General features: G+C 64.5%; 5 protein-coding genes across 5 annotated transcripts in view; 1 reads left to right on the plus strand and 4 right to left on the minus strand.

The window, feature by feature from the left end:
- The window catches only part of EMIHUDRAFT_118619 (hypothetical protein), a gene marked incomplete at both ends in the record, with an annotated part of 2874 nt that extends 1074 nt beyond the window's left edge, over nucleotides 1-1800 (minus strand). The window contains one exon of the mRNA XM_005769653.1: nucleotides 765-1800. Coding sequence (XP_005769710.1) covers nucleotides 765-1800 — 1036 coding nt within the window. The remainder of the gene's footprint in view (nucleotides 1-764) is intronic.
- Nucleotides 1801-3492: 1692 nt separating this feature from the next.
- Nucleotides 3493-4243, plus strand: EMIHUDRAFT_244194 (hypothetical protein; the record flags this gene model as incomplete). The annotated part of the gene is made up of 3 exons (XM_005769654.1): nucleotides 3493-3788; nucleotides 3867-3942; nucleotides 4046-4243. The coding sequence occupies 3 exons, from the start codon at nucleotides 3493-3495 to the stop codon at nucleotides 4241-4243; spliced, it is 570 nt and encodes a 189-aa protein (XP_005769711.1).
- A 387-nt stretch (nucleotides 4244-4630) lies between these two features.
- EMIHUDRAFT_459003 (hypothetical protein) lies at nucleotides 4631-5729 on the minus strand. Its single transcript, XM_005769655.1, has 2 exons — nucleotides 4942-5729; nucleotides 4631-4766 (listed from the first exon to the last, which is right to left on the minus strand). The coding sequence occupies exon 1, from the start codon at nucleotides 5647-5649 to the stop codon at nucleotides 5146-5148; it is 504 nt and encodes a 167-aa protein (XP_005769712.1). The 5' UTR covers nucleotides 5650-5729; the 3' UTR covers nucleotides 4631-4766; nucleotides 4942-5145.
- Nucleotides 5730-6052: 323 nt separating this feature from the next.
- On the minus strand, nucleotides 6053-6751 carry EMIHUDRAFT_244196 (hypothetical protein; the record flags this gene model as incomplete). The annotated part of the gene is made up of 1 exon (XM_005769656.1): nucleotides 6053-6751. One exon carries the CDS (start codon nucleotides 6749-6751, stop codon nucleotides 6053-6055), a length of 699 nt encoding a protein of 232 aa, XP_005769713.1.
- Nucleotides 6752-11087: 4336 nt separating this feature from the next.
- Nucleotides 11088-12979, minus strand: EMIHUDRAFT_445230 (hypothetical protein). The gene is made up of 6 exons (XM_005769657.1): nucleotides 12439-12979; nucleotides 12143-12271; nucleotides 11931-12058; nucleotides 11688-11757; nucleotides 11505-11606; nucleotides 11088-11436 (listed from the first exon to the last, which is right to left on the minus strand). The coding sequence occupies exons 1-6, from the start codon at nucleotides 12859-12861 to the stop codon at nucleotides 11143-11145; spliced, it is 1146 nt and encodes a 381-aa protein (XP_005769714.1). The 5' UTR covers nucleotides 12862-12979; the 3' UTR covers nucleotides 11088-11142.
- Nucleotides 12980-13070: the final 91 nt, after the last annotated feature.

The following is a 13070-nucleotide window of genomic DNA, read 5'->3' on the forward strand; positions in this document are numbered from 1 at the left end:
GCACGCGCACGAGTGCGCGAGGGGGGCTTGGCTGGCGGCGCACGTCTCGCGCGTGGCGGGCTGCTCTCCCGGCAGAGAGGCGAGCGCTTGCCGCGCACGGAGGATGCCGTCGAGCGGCGCGCTCGGCGGCAGGCGCGGCGGAGACGACGGCTGCGTCGGAGGGCTGGGAGGCTCGGGCGAGAGGGGCGGGGGCGATGGTGGGGCGGGCGGCGTCGGCGGCGTCGGAGGCGATTGAGGCGAGGGGGGCGAGGGGGGCGACGGCGGTGGAGGAGGTAGGAGCGGCTGCGGATCGAGTGGCGGTCGTGGCGGTGCTGGCGGCGGTGCTGGCGGCGACGGCGGGGCGCGACCGGGTGGGAAGGGCGGGAGTGGCGGCGGCGGACATGGGGTTGGGCTGCTGGAGACGAAGGGTGGCGGTGGTGGCCGGCGCAGCAGAGCCGAGCCTGGAGGGGGCGGTGGAGGAGCGGCAACGGCTTGGGCAACAGAGGCCTGAGGGTAGGTCGCCTGAGGGAGGGGGTTGTAGCGCGGCGGAGGCTGGACTGGAGGTCGAGGGCGCGGCGGCGGCGGCGGCAGCGGCGACGGCGGCAGCGGCGGTGGCGGCAGCGGCAGCGGCGGCAGCGGCGGCCACAGCGGGGGATGAAGAGGGGCTTGCGGAGGCGCGTGAGTCCGCACAGGCCACGGCAGCGTGGAGGAGCCCGGAAGGACGGCGGCGAGGCGCACGGTGGGAGGCGGCGGCGGTGGTCGTTCCGATGCACAGCACAGATCACCGCCGTAGCCCGCCCCGTTGTCAAAGCACGACCTCTGACAGAACTTCTGCATGGCCCACTCCGCATCCCACTTGCAGAGCTTGATGTACGCGTAGGGAAAACTGTGGCACGTTAAGGAGTTGGTCGCCATCCACTTGTTCCGCTCGTCCGCACACTCTGTGCACGGCAGCAGCGGCGGCAGCGGCGGCCACAGCGGGGGATGAAGAGGGGCTTGCGGAGGCGCGTGAGTCCGCACAGGCCACGGCAGCGTGGAGGAGCCCGGAAGGACGGCGGCGAGGCGCACGGTGGGAGGCGGCGGCGGTGGTCGTTCCGATGCACAGCACAGATCACCGCCGTAGCCCGCCCCGTTGTCAAAGCACGACCTCTGACAGAACTTCTGCATGGCCCACTCCGCATCCCACTTGCAGAGCTTGATGTACGCGTAGGGAAAACTGTGGCACGTTAAGGAGTTGGTCGCCATCCACTTGTTCCGCTCGTCCGCACACTCTGTGCACGGCAGCGGCGGCGGCAGTGACGGTGGTGGCGGCGTGGGGGGCGGCAAATTCGGCGGCGGCGACGGTGGCGGTGGTGGCGGCGTGGGGGGCGGCAAATTCGGCGGCGGCGACGGTGGCGGCAGCCACCACGGCGTTGCAGAGAGGGCGCTGGGTGGCGGCGGAGGCGGGAGAGCCCACGGCAGCTGTGGAGGTGGCGGGCTCGACGGCGTTGGTGGGCCGGTAGCTTGCGCCAAGCCCGGGCCGAAGGACAGGCTCATTGACGATGGGCCGATGTAGCTGGAAGAAGAACCCGGCTTTAGGCGGCAAGACACTCCGCTCATAGGGAGGGTCCGGACGACGGGCGACTTGAAGAGCCTGCACTCCTTTTTCCACCCGACCGGGATGCTGAATCCGGTGGCGTGGCAGAAGCTGTCGGCCACGCACGCGTCCTGGCAACTGAGCTCGCTCAAGCCGAGAAGCAGGTCGTTGGCCGGCGTGTTTAGGGCAGCGTCCCGACACGCACCGTGCGCGTTGCCCGCGAGCGGCCAGAGTGTCGAGGACATGACACAACATGTACGTGTTAGGACGGTTTTTCCATGGCATTCCCCTTCCATGCGCCGTTCACACCTGTTATGAGAAGAAAATACTTCTGTGCCGCTGTGCGCTGCTCCGTGAGAGGTTGAGGTGCGAGCCCTGGAGGCCCTGGGGATGGGGGGAGAGTTCACAGATAGGTTGGTAAGATACAACGCTGGAGCAGAAGCTGCAAGTGAAGTCGCACGCGCAAAAGAGGCAAACAGGCAAAAAGGGCGATGTTGGCGACACAGTGCGCACGTCCCGCTACCTCGGTCGCTCGGTGCAGCGCATCATTGTGTCCACGCCGAGAGGGGGGAAGCATGTCTGTGTGTGAGAGCAACGGCGTTTTGCTTTGCACGCCGATTTCGCGCACAATCGGCGTTTTTGCTTTGCACGCCCGACGGGGGCTAAGCGAGGGTTTGTGTATGTGCTGGTGTACAGTGTCGTGTCCACTAGCTCCGAGTAGAGGGGGCGTCCTGCAGATAATGGGGAAACCCGGTACATGGAGCCAACCATCGGAGAGTATTCTTTAGCTCCGAGTAGAGGGGGCGCTCCGCTGCTAGGGGAAACCTGGAGCGCGGACTAACCCTCGGAGACCCGTGTTACGGCCCTGCGAACGCGCACCCCCGGGGTTAGGGCTCTGTGCCCGGTACCCCGATGCCAATCATCCGGCCCGCTGGGTGCGCTTCTTAGCTCCCCGGCCCTGGATGTGCGGTTGCCGACTGCACTCCAGTGCTCCAATCGAATCTGCCCGAGTGGTCAAGTAAAACTTTGCCTTTCGTGTAAAAGTTGCCCGAGTGGTCTGTGGGGAAAAAACGAAAATCGAGACGGACTTCTTGAACGGCCGGGCAACATGTCTTCCTTACTATTGAGCACTTGAGCACTGGATAGGGTCGATTCCGCATGGTACGGGACCCCTCGATCGTCTCGCCCTCCCTCACTGGTATGTTCATTGGGGGGGGTCATAACAAACACGGTACAGGATCGAGGTGCACGCTGCCGAAGCAGTGTCGTCCCCCCTCTCCCCAACGGCGATGGCGGTGTGACCGATCGAGCTACAAGAGGAGCTTGTTCCTTACTTGGAGCACTTGGAGTGCAGTCGGCAACCGCACACCCAGGGCCGGGGAGCTGAGAAGCGCACCCAGCGGGCCGGATGATTGGCATCGGGTTGCGGGCAAGAGAGCCCTAGCCCAGGGGGTGCGCGTTACTATTATTAATTGATGCTTTCTGCACGGCTGAGCCCCCCCCCCCCCCTCCCCCCCTCCCCCGCGCCCATTCCCTGCCCTCTCCCGCCTCACACTCCGTCAGAGCCCTCTCCCCTCTTGCACAACAGGATTTTTGACAATTAACCAATGGAACTTACAACAATGGGCTTGCCCATCCCGGAGTGGTTCGACCCCACACAAATCCGGAGGGGTGACGAGATGCTGTCGTACGATGGTCTCAGGCCCAGAGAGAGATTTTTGTTCCGGCCCAGTGAGGTAGTGCATCTGACTATCCCGGATCCTGCAGAACAAGCTCCTCTTGTAGCTCGATCGGTCACACCGCCACCACCGCCGACGTCTCCCGGTGAGATGATGGAGAGGGGGGACGACACTGCTCGATCTACCTATACCCTCCCTCTGGGGTCCCTCAGCAGCGTGCACCTCGATCCTGTACCGTGTTTGTTATGACCCCCCCCAATGAACACACCAGTGAGGGAGGGCGAGACGATAGGGGTCCCGTACCATGCGGAATCGACCCTATCAAGTGCTCAAGTGGTCAAGTGTTATCTATCTCCGCGAGTCTCGATCAAAACTGGCCGCTCAGACGAAAGCAAAGCGGAACGCGTCGAAACGATTGCGAGCTTGCCCGAGTGGTCGTTTCGTCCAAAGATGGCGTCCGTGCAGGATCGACCAAAAGGGGGCGCGAGGAAGGTCGTGGTTGCCACGCTCGTCCAGACGGAGCTGGTCGAGTGGCGAGAGATCAACCCGAAGCAGTGTGCCGCTCTCCGCCTCAGTCCCTCTCGCACCGACCCTCGGACTGATTCTCGCGCCGCCACCCCCCTGTGCTGAAGGTATAAGCGCATCCTGAAGCGTCGCGTTGAGCGTGCCACGAACGAGCACATCCGACCGCACCTGCCTCGCCAGCCGGTGCGCCCGCTCACTCCCGCCTGCCTCTCCACTTACCCAACCGCCCGCGTCCAAAACACCGGCTCAATCTGGCACAATCTCACGCCTCGTCGCCCGCCCTCAGTATCTGCACGAGTCACGGCACCGGCACGCCGTCAACCGGCAGCGCGGCCAAAAGGGCCGATTCGCCAACCGCGCGCCCGCCGCGCCCGTCCGAGAGCAGCTCGAGGCGCTCGACTTTCTGAACGAGCAGCCTTACGAAAAGGAGGCGGTGGACGCCTCGTCGGGAGCATCGCGACCGGAATCGGCAGAACTCATGTGAGCCATACATCCTGGCCAGACTGACGGGCACAGGGCCGGCCTGTCCGCTCTCCTCCCTGAGAACGGGGGCGAGAGAGTGTGAGCCAACGCACCCGCACTGTCACTCGGCATGCAGATATCCAGCCTCATCGGCCACTTGCAGTGGCCGAGACGATGCGACGCGCCGCGTAGCCGTGGCTGAGTGGACCTGTACATCTGTGTTGTGCCTCCTGTGTCGACGCAACTCGCGCGATGCTGCGGTTTTAGATCTCGCGGTGACCGGTGTGTCACAACGTCACACAAGTGTCACATAGTCGTCCAAGTGTGCGCACATCGCCGGCTTCGGGGCTTCGCCAACGGCCAAGCGTTTGCGCGGGCCGTGCACACACCGGAGTTTTGACTGTTTATGTATCAAGCCCAAAAGGGCATCTACAGATCTTTTCTATGGTGGCTCGTACAAACATACTCTCCGGAGAGAGAACGTGAGAGAGGCGCGGACACTGCTTAAGAGCTTAACTCGCCGCGGGAAGACGCGAGGCAGTCCCACTCGTTCTCACGCCCAGATGGTTTGCACCCTATGACCTCGCCCGCTTGATGTTGTTCCGCGAGCGCCGGCAACCCCCAAACCACGCCGCCGTACCGAGCCGTAACAGGTGTACACGTATGTCACGGAGCAACGCGTGACGGAACGAGGGAACGTGCGAGCGCTGCGCGCGAGACAGACCACGTACGCATACAGAGCGGCATCTGACGAACACGCCTATCGAGAAGGAGACTGAGAGACAGCAAAATGCGACGTGCGAGAAAGGCGTACCGGCGAGAACGGAATGACTGTTGGCCTGCAGGATCTGTGCTCACGGCACACGCCGTCAGCGCGTGTCCGCCGTGCGCCGGACTGGAGTGATCAGCGTCTAGGCTTGCCGTTCAGATCTCGCCGAGGATCCGGTCCCGATGCCTCGCCTCTTCCGCCTCGGAGATCTTGCCCCCCTCTTTTAGCTGTCTGAGAAAAGCCATTCGCTCCGAGATGCTCTCGCAGCGCGCGCTCTGGGCCTGGGGCGTCGAGGCTGGCCGCGCGTCGGAGGCCGTTGGAGCAGGCGGAGCCACGGGCTTGGCCCGCGGTTGCACGGTCTTTCGTGGGCGTTTGATCTTCACCTCGACGTCAGGCTCGGACACGGCGCCCACCTTCACGCGCGGGCGCTGGCCGTCAACAGGCTCTAGCCAGGCGAGCGGGTGCCATTGCTTCTCCGGTTCGTCGGCGCCGTCGGGGTCATACGTCACCTCGAAACGGCGGGTCTCGGCGTTGAGGGCGGTGACCTCGCCTGTGTACCACGTTCCAGAACGCGGGCACCAGCAAACCGTAACTGAGTCGCCCACGCCGAGTGACGGTTTGCTACCTCCGCTCGACCTCCGACTCATGATGCCATTCATCAGGCCGTCGGACACCAGCGCGGTATGGTGGACGCTCACGCTACCAGCGCGGTAATGGTGGAGCTCACTCTCTCGTTCTGCTCAACAAGTCCGGGCTGACCGGCGCACGGTTTTTTTTGGCTTGTACACCAATACCTCGCTGGTGTCAGTCCGAGCCTCAGTGTTCATTCGAGTTCTTCACCTCCTCGCCTACCTACCTACCTTGGACTCCCCGTGCCGACGGGGTGGCTCCAAGACCAAGTGCTCCACTAACACTCACACACACGGGAGCACTCACAGCTCACACACACGTAGAAAGAAGAATAAAATCTCTCTCTCACACACACACGTAACGCACACACGCAAAACACAACTACGGGCCCAGATCACACACTCACACGGCGTTAGGATCCTGGAGCCCTGCTCACGTGTTTGGGTTGTCCACACAGTCGGGGGCCGCTCGCGACAGCCTCACAAATTCGCGCACTTGCTGCTTCTGCTCCTCCGTCTCGGGCGAGAGGAGCGTGGCGCCGACCCCCTGGTTGCGCAGCGAGCAGTAGACCTGCGTCCGGACGAGCGCCTCCTCCGCGCCGATGTTGTAGAGGTAGGCGAGCAGGCAGGCGCAGACCAGGCCGGCTCTACCCTTGCCTCCCCAGCAGTGGACGTAGAGCACCTCGCCAGTCCGAACGCGCCGAGCCAGCTCGTAGACGAGGCTGCGCAGTGCCGCGACGTCGTCCGCAGGATGCATGTCCCGTATTCCAAAGTGGGCGAACTTCAGTGGCGATTCAGGGGCGGCGGCTGCGGCGTCCGCCGCGTAGGGCTCCAGGCCGGGGAGCGGCTCAACAGCGACGCCGCCGAGCACCGTGCTGCCATCCTGCGGCGGGACTTCGGCCTGCAGGCACACAAAGGTGCCGCAGCCCTCTGAACGGATGGCGGTCAGCCGGGACAGCGTCGAGCCGCGGCCGCTGCCGGGGTGGCGACCTTGCATCACGAGGCCCGGGATGGCCCAGTGAGCAGTATCGGAGACAGAGTGCGTCGCCTGCAGCGCCTCAAGGTCTCGCAGATCAGGCAGCGGCGGAAGCGCGAAGGATGCGGCGAAAGACGTGGACATCGCAGCAAACATCGATCGATCGATTGCACACAACGCAGAACGCGCGACGTGTAACTCCCTCCGCCAAGTGTTCGGCCCTTTAGCCTTCCTTTTCTTTTTATGGACCTCTCGCGGAGCTCCCAGAAGGGTAAGTTGGACTTATTTGTCCCCAAAAGGGCCCTGCAACACCATAAACCTATTTTCGCCCCGTTTTTCGCCTCCCTGGGGATAGGGTTAGGGAGGAGTGAGGGAGGGCGTTTTGGCGCGAGTCAGTGGGGCTGTTGTGTTACAGTGGCCACAGACCCCCAAGCCCTATCCGGGTAGGGGCCCGAACCCTGGATGTGAGGCTTAATCACCACACTCGGTGTGAACACTGCCGCCGTGTACGTACGTCACCATCGCCTCTCTTCATCGCCGATCTCGCCGACGCCGCTCGCCGCTCGCCGCCGCCCTGCCTTGCCCTGCCCTGCCCTCGCACAAACAAACCAACACACACAATCACACATACACATACAAACTCAAACACACACACACACACACAACTCCTTGCCCCCGCGCCCTCCCGCCCCACGCCCTGCGCCTCACGCCTCGCGTCCCACGCACGCCCCGCACCCCGCGCCCCCACACCCCTCACCTCGCGCCTCACGCCTCCCTCCCCACCCTCTCAGGCATTTCTCATCCCCGCTACTCGCCGACTCCTCCTCCCCCCGCATGACCGACGACTACCCGTCCTTCGGCGACTCCTCCCTCCTCGGCGCCAACGTCTACTACCGGGGGACCGTCGCCCTCGGGCGTACTGGAATGATCCCAGCGGCACACGTCTACGAGGGGGGGCTCCGAAAGGTCGGCATGCCTGGCATGTCGGGCGACTACCTCCAGTATCGTAGTCTTTGTTAGTATCGAGGTCTCGCGAGTTTTGGGGGTTCTCGGCGCCGCGACAGCACTGCGAGCAGCGCGATGCCACGGCGCTCGGCCTGCTGAGAGAAGACCTTCCCGGACGGCAGTGACAAGTTACCCGACATCAATCGTCGACGGCAACCTCGAGAACTGCGCCTCCAAAGTCGCCCAGATTCGCCTCTCGCGGCGCGCTGAGTTAGTATCGCCGGTGCGCCAGCAGGCTCTGCTCCACAGCAGGGCATGCCGGACTGGCTCCTGCTAGCCGTGCGTCCTGGTGGCATCCATAGCCAGCTCAGGTAGCCTCAGGAGGTCGCCTCGCGCACGACGCGGCGTCGCACAGCACCGCTCCGCGTTACTACCGAGTTAGTATCGTCGACCCACAGAGACTGCTCTTCTGTAGGTGGAGCCGACAAACGCCGGCCGGGTCGGCCCCGCCGCCCCCATCGCCGCCGCCGGGGCGGCGGCGGCCTCGGCGGACCATCCGGCGCGCCGCGCGCCCGACGGGGAGGCGTTCACCACCCCTGGCTCCTCACCCCGCCACGCCTTCGTGCGGACGCCGTGGCACCCACCTCAGGCGCCGCTCGGACTCGGATGACGGCCGCCCAAGTGCTTGGCTCGTGCCAAGCCGACCGGCAGGCGATTCCCACTCACTGCTAGGCTAATCTCGGGCTGTCCTGCGGCGGTGTGGTGCCGTGAGGGGCGCCGCCCCCAAAACTACGACTATTAGTACCGTGCGGGAGCAGTGCATTAATTCTGTGAAAAATCCAAATCTGCTCCGTGGAACTTATTGGGCTAGGATCATACGTCCGGGAGGCCCCCCATGCGTGCCGTAACGATCGACAGCGATCTGGCTACTCTGTTCACGTTCACACCTCGATCCTCGTAAACCCCCCATAACCCCGATACAGGAGAGGTAGGCAGGTCATTGACCTCCTCCCCGCATGTCCGCATCGGGGGAGGGCGGCTCGTAACTGAGGTTCGCCGTCAGGGACAGTCGACCTCCCCTCAACCCGACGAGAGGGGGCCCACGGGGAAGAGACCGAACGGCCGGCCGGATTACTAGGACGCCGAGGCCCCGCACGGGGAAGAGTCCGAACGTTCGGCCGGGCAACTAACTAGGCCATCGAGGCCCCGCCCCTCTTTCCACCCGGCCATTCCAACGGCCAGGCCGCTCGCTTAAGGCTGATTGGCTAGACGAGCGGCCTACCTCCAACGGGGCGGTCCGGAAACCGTGGAACCTGCCCGCCAACCTGTCTTTAAGGTTGCTCCCGGCCCAGTGGGGATTTTGGCCTACTCAGTGATCGTCTAAGGGGCCCTAAATGGCCTGCAATGCCATATCTTTTGTGCCTAGCTTGTAGAGCACCTTAAAAAAGTACTATGTCTTGCAGTGAAAAGTTTTACGATGACGCGGGGGTCCGTGGTGAGCAGATTCCCAGATTCTCCAGATTCCCCCTCGAAAACCGCCCCTTTTAATTCATTGCGGCCGCGGGCCAGCTCGGATTACTTTTCACTGCAAGACATAGTAGTTTTTTGGTGTTACGGTGCCTACAAAATATCCGAGATCATATGGAGCTGACCACAGGGTTTGCGGCGATCACTGTCCTACCAGCGGACACAGTGGGCCGCGGACACCCGTCCGTGAATGACCTTAAGGTCCGACCTGTGAGCTCTGCCTGCGCTCGGCACCGGGCACCGCCTCGGTATACAAAAGGCGCCTGCGGGCGGACCCTCACGGATCACGCTTCACGGATCACACTCGGTGTGACACTCCAAGTGTGCTCCAAGAGCCAAGAAAAAGTGTACGAGTGGCATTTTGCGAGACATACGGAGTCGGACGCTCTCGCACTCCCCATCTCCAAAGCTCCAAGAGGTAATGGCAAGGAGCAGAAAAAAAAGAGTAATTACTGTTATATGATAGTAATAGAGCAGTTTGGTCGGAGGGCGCCCGGGTCGCCCCGGAGCGGCCCCGCGCGGGGAGGTGGGTGGAGGGCGGGCGCCACGCCGTCGGGCAGGCCGCGCGGGGACGCAGCCGGGGCCAGCGCGCGGCGCTAGAGGGCCGGGCGCAAACTTGTTGCACCTGCACCTGCACCGGCACCTGGGTGCAGCGAGTTTTGGTGGTTCGAAAAGCGGAGCGCGCAGTCCGTTGTGGTTCGAAACGCGATGCCTCCGTTGGGAGACACGGACGGCGCCGGCGGGAGCGACGAGGCCGGCGAGGCGCCGCACTCGGTCGCCGTCCTGCCGGTGATCAGCGAGCCGGTCGAGCGTGACCAGTTGCACTCGAATCTGAGCACCACATTGAGGCCGTTGGTGGAGAGGGAGCGTCGCGAGCGAGGTGACGAGGATGGAGCTGTGGGTGTAGCCGGTCGAGGCATGGCCGCGTCGTCCACGACGAGGCGTCGGAGCAGGGCGAGATGTCGAAGAGCCGTGACGGTGATTCTCGGGCCGAGGCCGATGTCTTATAGGGAGGAGGTGACTTGTCAGCGCCTTCGCAACGCGGTTCAATTGTGGACGACGGTGTGTACACGGAGATGGGATGGTGCGACGACATGCGGGACAAGCTACGATTGCACATGCTTCTGCATGCTACGTGTTCGCACCGCGAGGTCGAACCGAGGTTTATACGGGTGTGGCTCCAGGGCCCGGTGCTCCAGGATGCAGCGGCTGCGAACCGGCGCAGGTGTGTCCGCAATGCGCTCACTAACGTGGCTGAGCAGGAGCATGAGGACGGCAACCACGCACGAATGTCTGTGCTGTACGCGCGAGCAATGCTGGCCTATCATTACACACTGGCTGCGATCGGGAAGCACATGCATAACCTACAAGACGGAGAGCAGAGTACGGATTCAGATCTTGATGAGGCGGGAGAGATCTTGGTTGCCGCCGAGGATCTGCTTTCCCAGCTGGAATCAGTGAAGCAGATGTGGTACAATGCCGGTTTTCAAGGCAACTTTGCGGAGAAGAGTGTGCGTGACGCCTTTGCGGATCGGACTAGTAGTGTGCTTGCCCTGCTGGCAGAGGGTCACTGCACACGTTGCAGAACCACTTGCGAAATACGACTGCCGGTGCGAGGTTTTCGGAGATTGCTGGTGACATGTCTGCAAGGACCAGCACGACAGAGCGGCAAGAGCGAGACAACAAGGAGGCGGGGGCGTCTTCGGCTGCTGAGGTTACGCAGACCGACTGCAGCAAGAGGCTTTGAGGGAGCTTACACACTGACGGCGTTGTCGAGGCTCGAGCGTGTGTGTGTTTGTGTGCGGGGTTGATGTGTGTGGGCTTGGTAACGTGTGGTTATAATCTGTTCACCATACTGACGTAGCCTCCGGGGAAGAGATATAACCATGGATGACTCGAGTAGCCGAACCCACCGAAATCGGGCTGAAACTAAGATGATGCGGTGGGCCCTCTCGCCATGAACGCGTGAAAGGTGAATGGTCCTGTCGTCGCTGTCTGTCCGTTTCTCGAGATCTCGACTGTGTCTCTCGACTGTGTCTGGGGTTGTGATTTTCGTGAATAGTCCTCCTACCTTCCTAGCGCTGCTGCGCGAGGGCGGCGATCAGTGCCACCGCCCGCCGCTGTGCTTCGCGCACGACCGCCGCCTCAAACGCCGCCTCCGCCTCCTCGCCCTGCGGCGTGTAGCTGCACGGCGGCGCGGGCTCCGCCAAGTCGAAGGGCAGCGCGCCGGGGGCGGCGGCGCCGTGGGAGAGGCCCAGTAAGCGCCCGCCCGCCCGCCCGCCTTGGGCGGCAACCTCGTCAGCGTGGCTGGAGAGGAGTCGCGAGCCGACGAAGCAAGTGATCAGCACGCCCACGATGTCCATGACCACCTTTGAGCTTTGTGGATGAGGAGTTCAAACAAGGGGGGGAGGGGAGAGGGAGGGAAGGACCCGCGGACCTGGATGGTTGCTCCCGCGTGCGCCGGGTCGAGCCGCACGAGGTAAAGCCCCATCGGCAGCGCGGCGCCGACGACGACGGCGATCGCGACGATGCAAAAGGCCTATCCTCGGAGTGCTGCGGGACGCGGGTCGGGGGTCGGTGCGGGAGAAGCGGACCCGCGAGCCGGGCTAGAGGGGCGGGCCGAGGTTGCGACTGTGGCGGACTCGAGGTGGGCGTGCGGCGCGTCGTCGGGCAGGAAGTAGTCGACGCGCCTGCGGGACGGGGCGTGGACATTGTCGCGGAACGGGTCTCGCGGGGGACGGGCGGGGACAGCGAGCCATGGGGGGGGTAGGGAAGGGGTGGGGCGGGGTGGGAGGGGGGGAGGGAAGGGGTGGGGTGGGGTGGGGGGTGGGGGGCGGGGCGGCGGACGAGGCGCGACACGCGCCAGTAGCTCAGCGCCGCGAGGAGTGCGGCGATGCAGAGCCCGACGCGCAGCTCGGAGAGGAGGAGGCTGCCCATCGAGGCGCGGCGCGTTGCGCCGGTGGCGAGGCCGCGGATGACGAGGACGGCCGCCTGGACAGGCCATGGACGTGTCATGGACGTGTCATGGACGTGTCATGGACTTGGTCGGCCACGCTCTACGAGACGTGCGGCCGCCTGGTTGCCCGCGTTGCCGCCCGCGCCGACGAGCATGGTAAGGAAGGCGATGAGGGTCGGGTGGCGGTCGAGGAGCGACTCGTACCGGCGGAGGATGACGGAGGAGGCGGACTGGAAGAGGAGCAGCGCCTGCCGATGCCGAGGCAGGCGAGCGAGGCAGGCTCAGCAGAGGCAGAGGCTAGGGGCCAGGTGTGCGCTGCAGGGGTCAGGCGCGGGTGCACATGGCGAGGAGCGGTTAGGGACCGGGGAGGGTGTGAGCGAGAGGGGTTAGCTGGGGGAAGGGGGGGCGCACACACCACGAGCAGCAGGGCGCGCCCCTTCAGCTGGGCAAAGAGATCTCGCAGCCACGCGCCGGGCCAGGCGCGTGGGGCGTCCCCGCCCTCCTTCGCCATCAGAGGAGGCATCCACGTCGGAGCGCGCCGAATGGGCGGGGCGCCATCAAGCTGCCCGCCCTCCGGCGGCTCCATGGGCTGCTGGCGCTGCTCGCCGTCCGCCGCGGCCTCGTCGACAGCGTGTGGCTGCTCGCCGAAGCGCTCAAACGAGGTGGGCGAGCGCGCAAAGAGGCGCCAGCCGCCCCACCGTCCACGCGCGGCCTCGCGCCGCCGCTGCTCGTGCTCGGCGCGGCCCGCGTCGTTTGACCCGTCGTCCTGTCCGGCGCTGCGATCGGACAAGGCCAGCTCCGCCGTGATCGTGTCAACGAGGACAACCTCGACGTCCATCTGCCTCTCCACCTCGATCGCGTCCACAAGAGAGGCCACAGAGTGAGATCGCGAGACGGGCGCCGACTCAGCGTCCTCGGCGAGCACTGCCTCGAGCGCGGTCTCAGCCTTCGCGAGCCAGCCCGGCGTCGCACTGCCGGCCGGCGGAAAACCGACGCCGTCAGGCAGTGCCGGCGGAAAACCGACACCATTTGCCGGCGCTGCCTTTT

The sequence above is a fragment of the Emiliania huxleyi genome (assembly GCF_000372725.1).
Source record: "Emiliania huxleyi CCMP1516 unplaced genomic scaffold EMIHUscaffold_412, whole genome shotgun sequence".
NCBI lineage: Eukaryota > Haptophyta > Isochrysidales > Noelaerhabdaceae > Emiliania > Emiliania huxleyi.

Bases quoted from the DNA above. Each gene is read 5' to 3' on its own strand.
- EMIHUDRAFT_459003 (XM_005769655.1), bottom strand. From the start codon at position 5,649: ATGAATGGCATCATGAGTCGGAGGTCGAGCGGAGGTAGCAAACCGTCA.
- EMIHUDRAFT_445230 (XM_005769657.1), bottom strand. From the start codon at position 12,861: ATGGACGTCGAGGTTGTCCTCGTTGACACGATCACGGCGGAGCTGGCC. The intron at 12,059-12,142 runs GCGGCCGCACGT...TGGCCTGTCCAG, and splicing joins GCGGCAACGCGGGCAACCAG to GCGGCCGTCCTCGTCATCCG. The intron at 11,758-11,930 runs GCGCGTGTCGCG...CCCGTCCCGCAG, and splicing joins CTCGCGGCGCTGAGCTACTG to GCGCGTCGACTACTTCCTGC.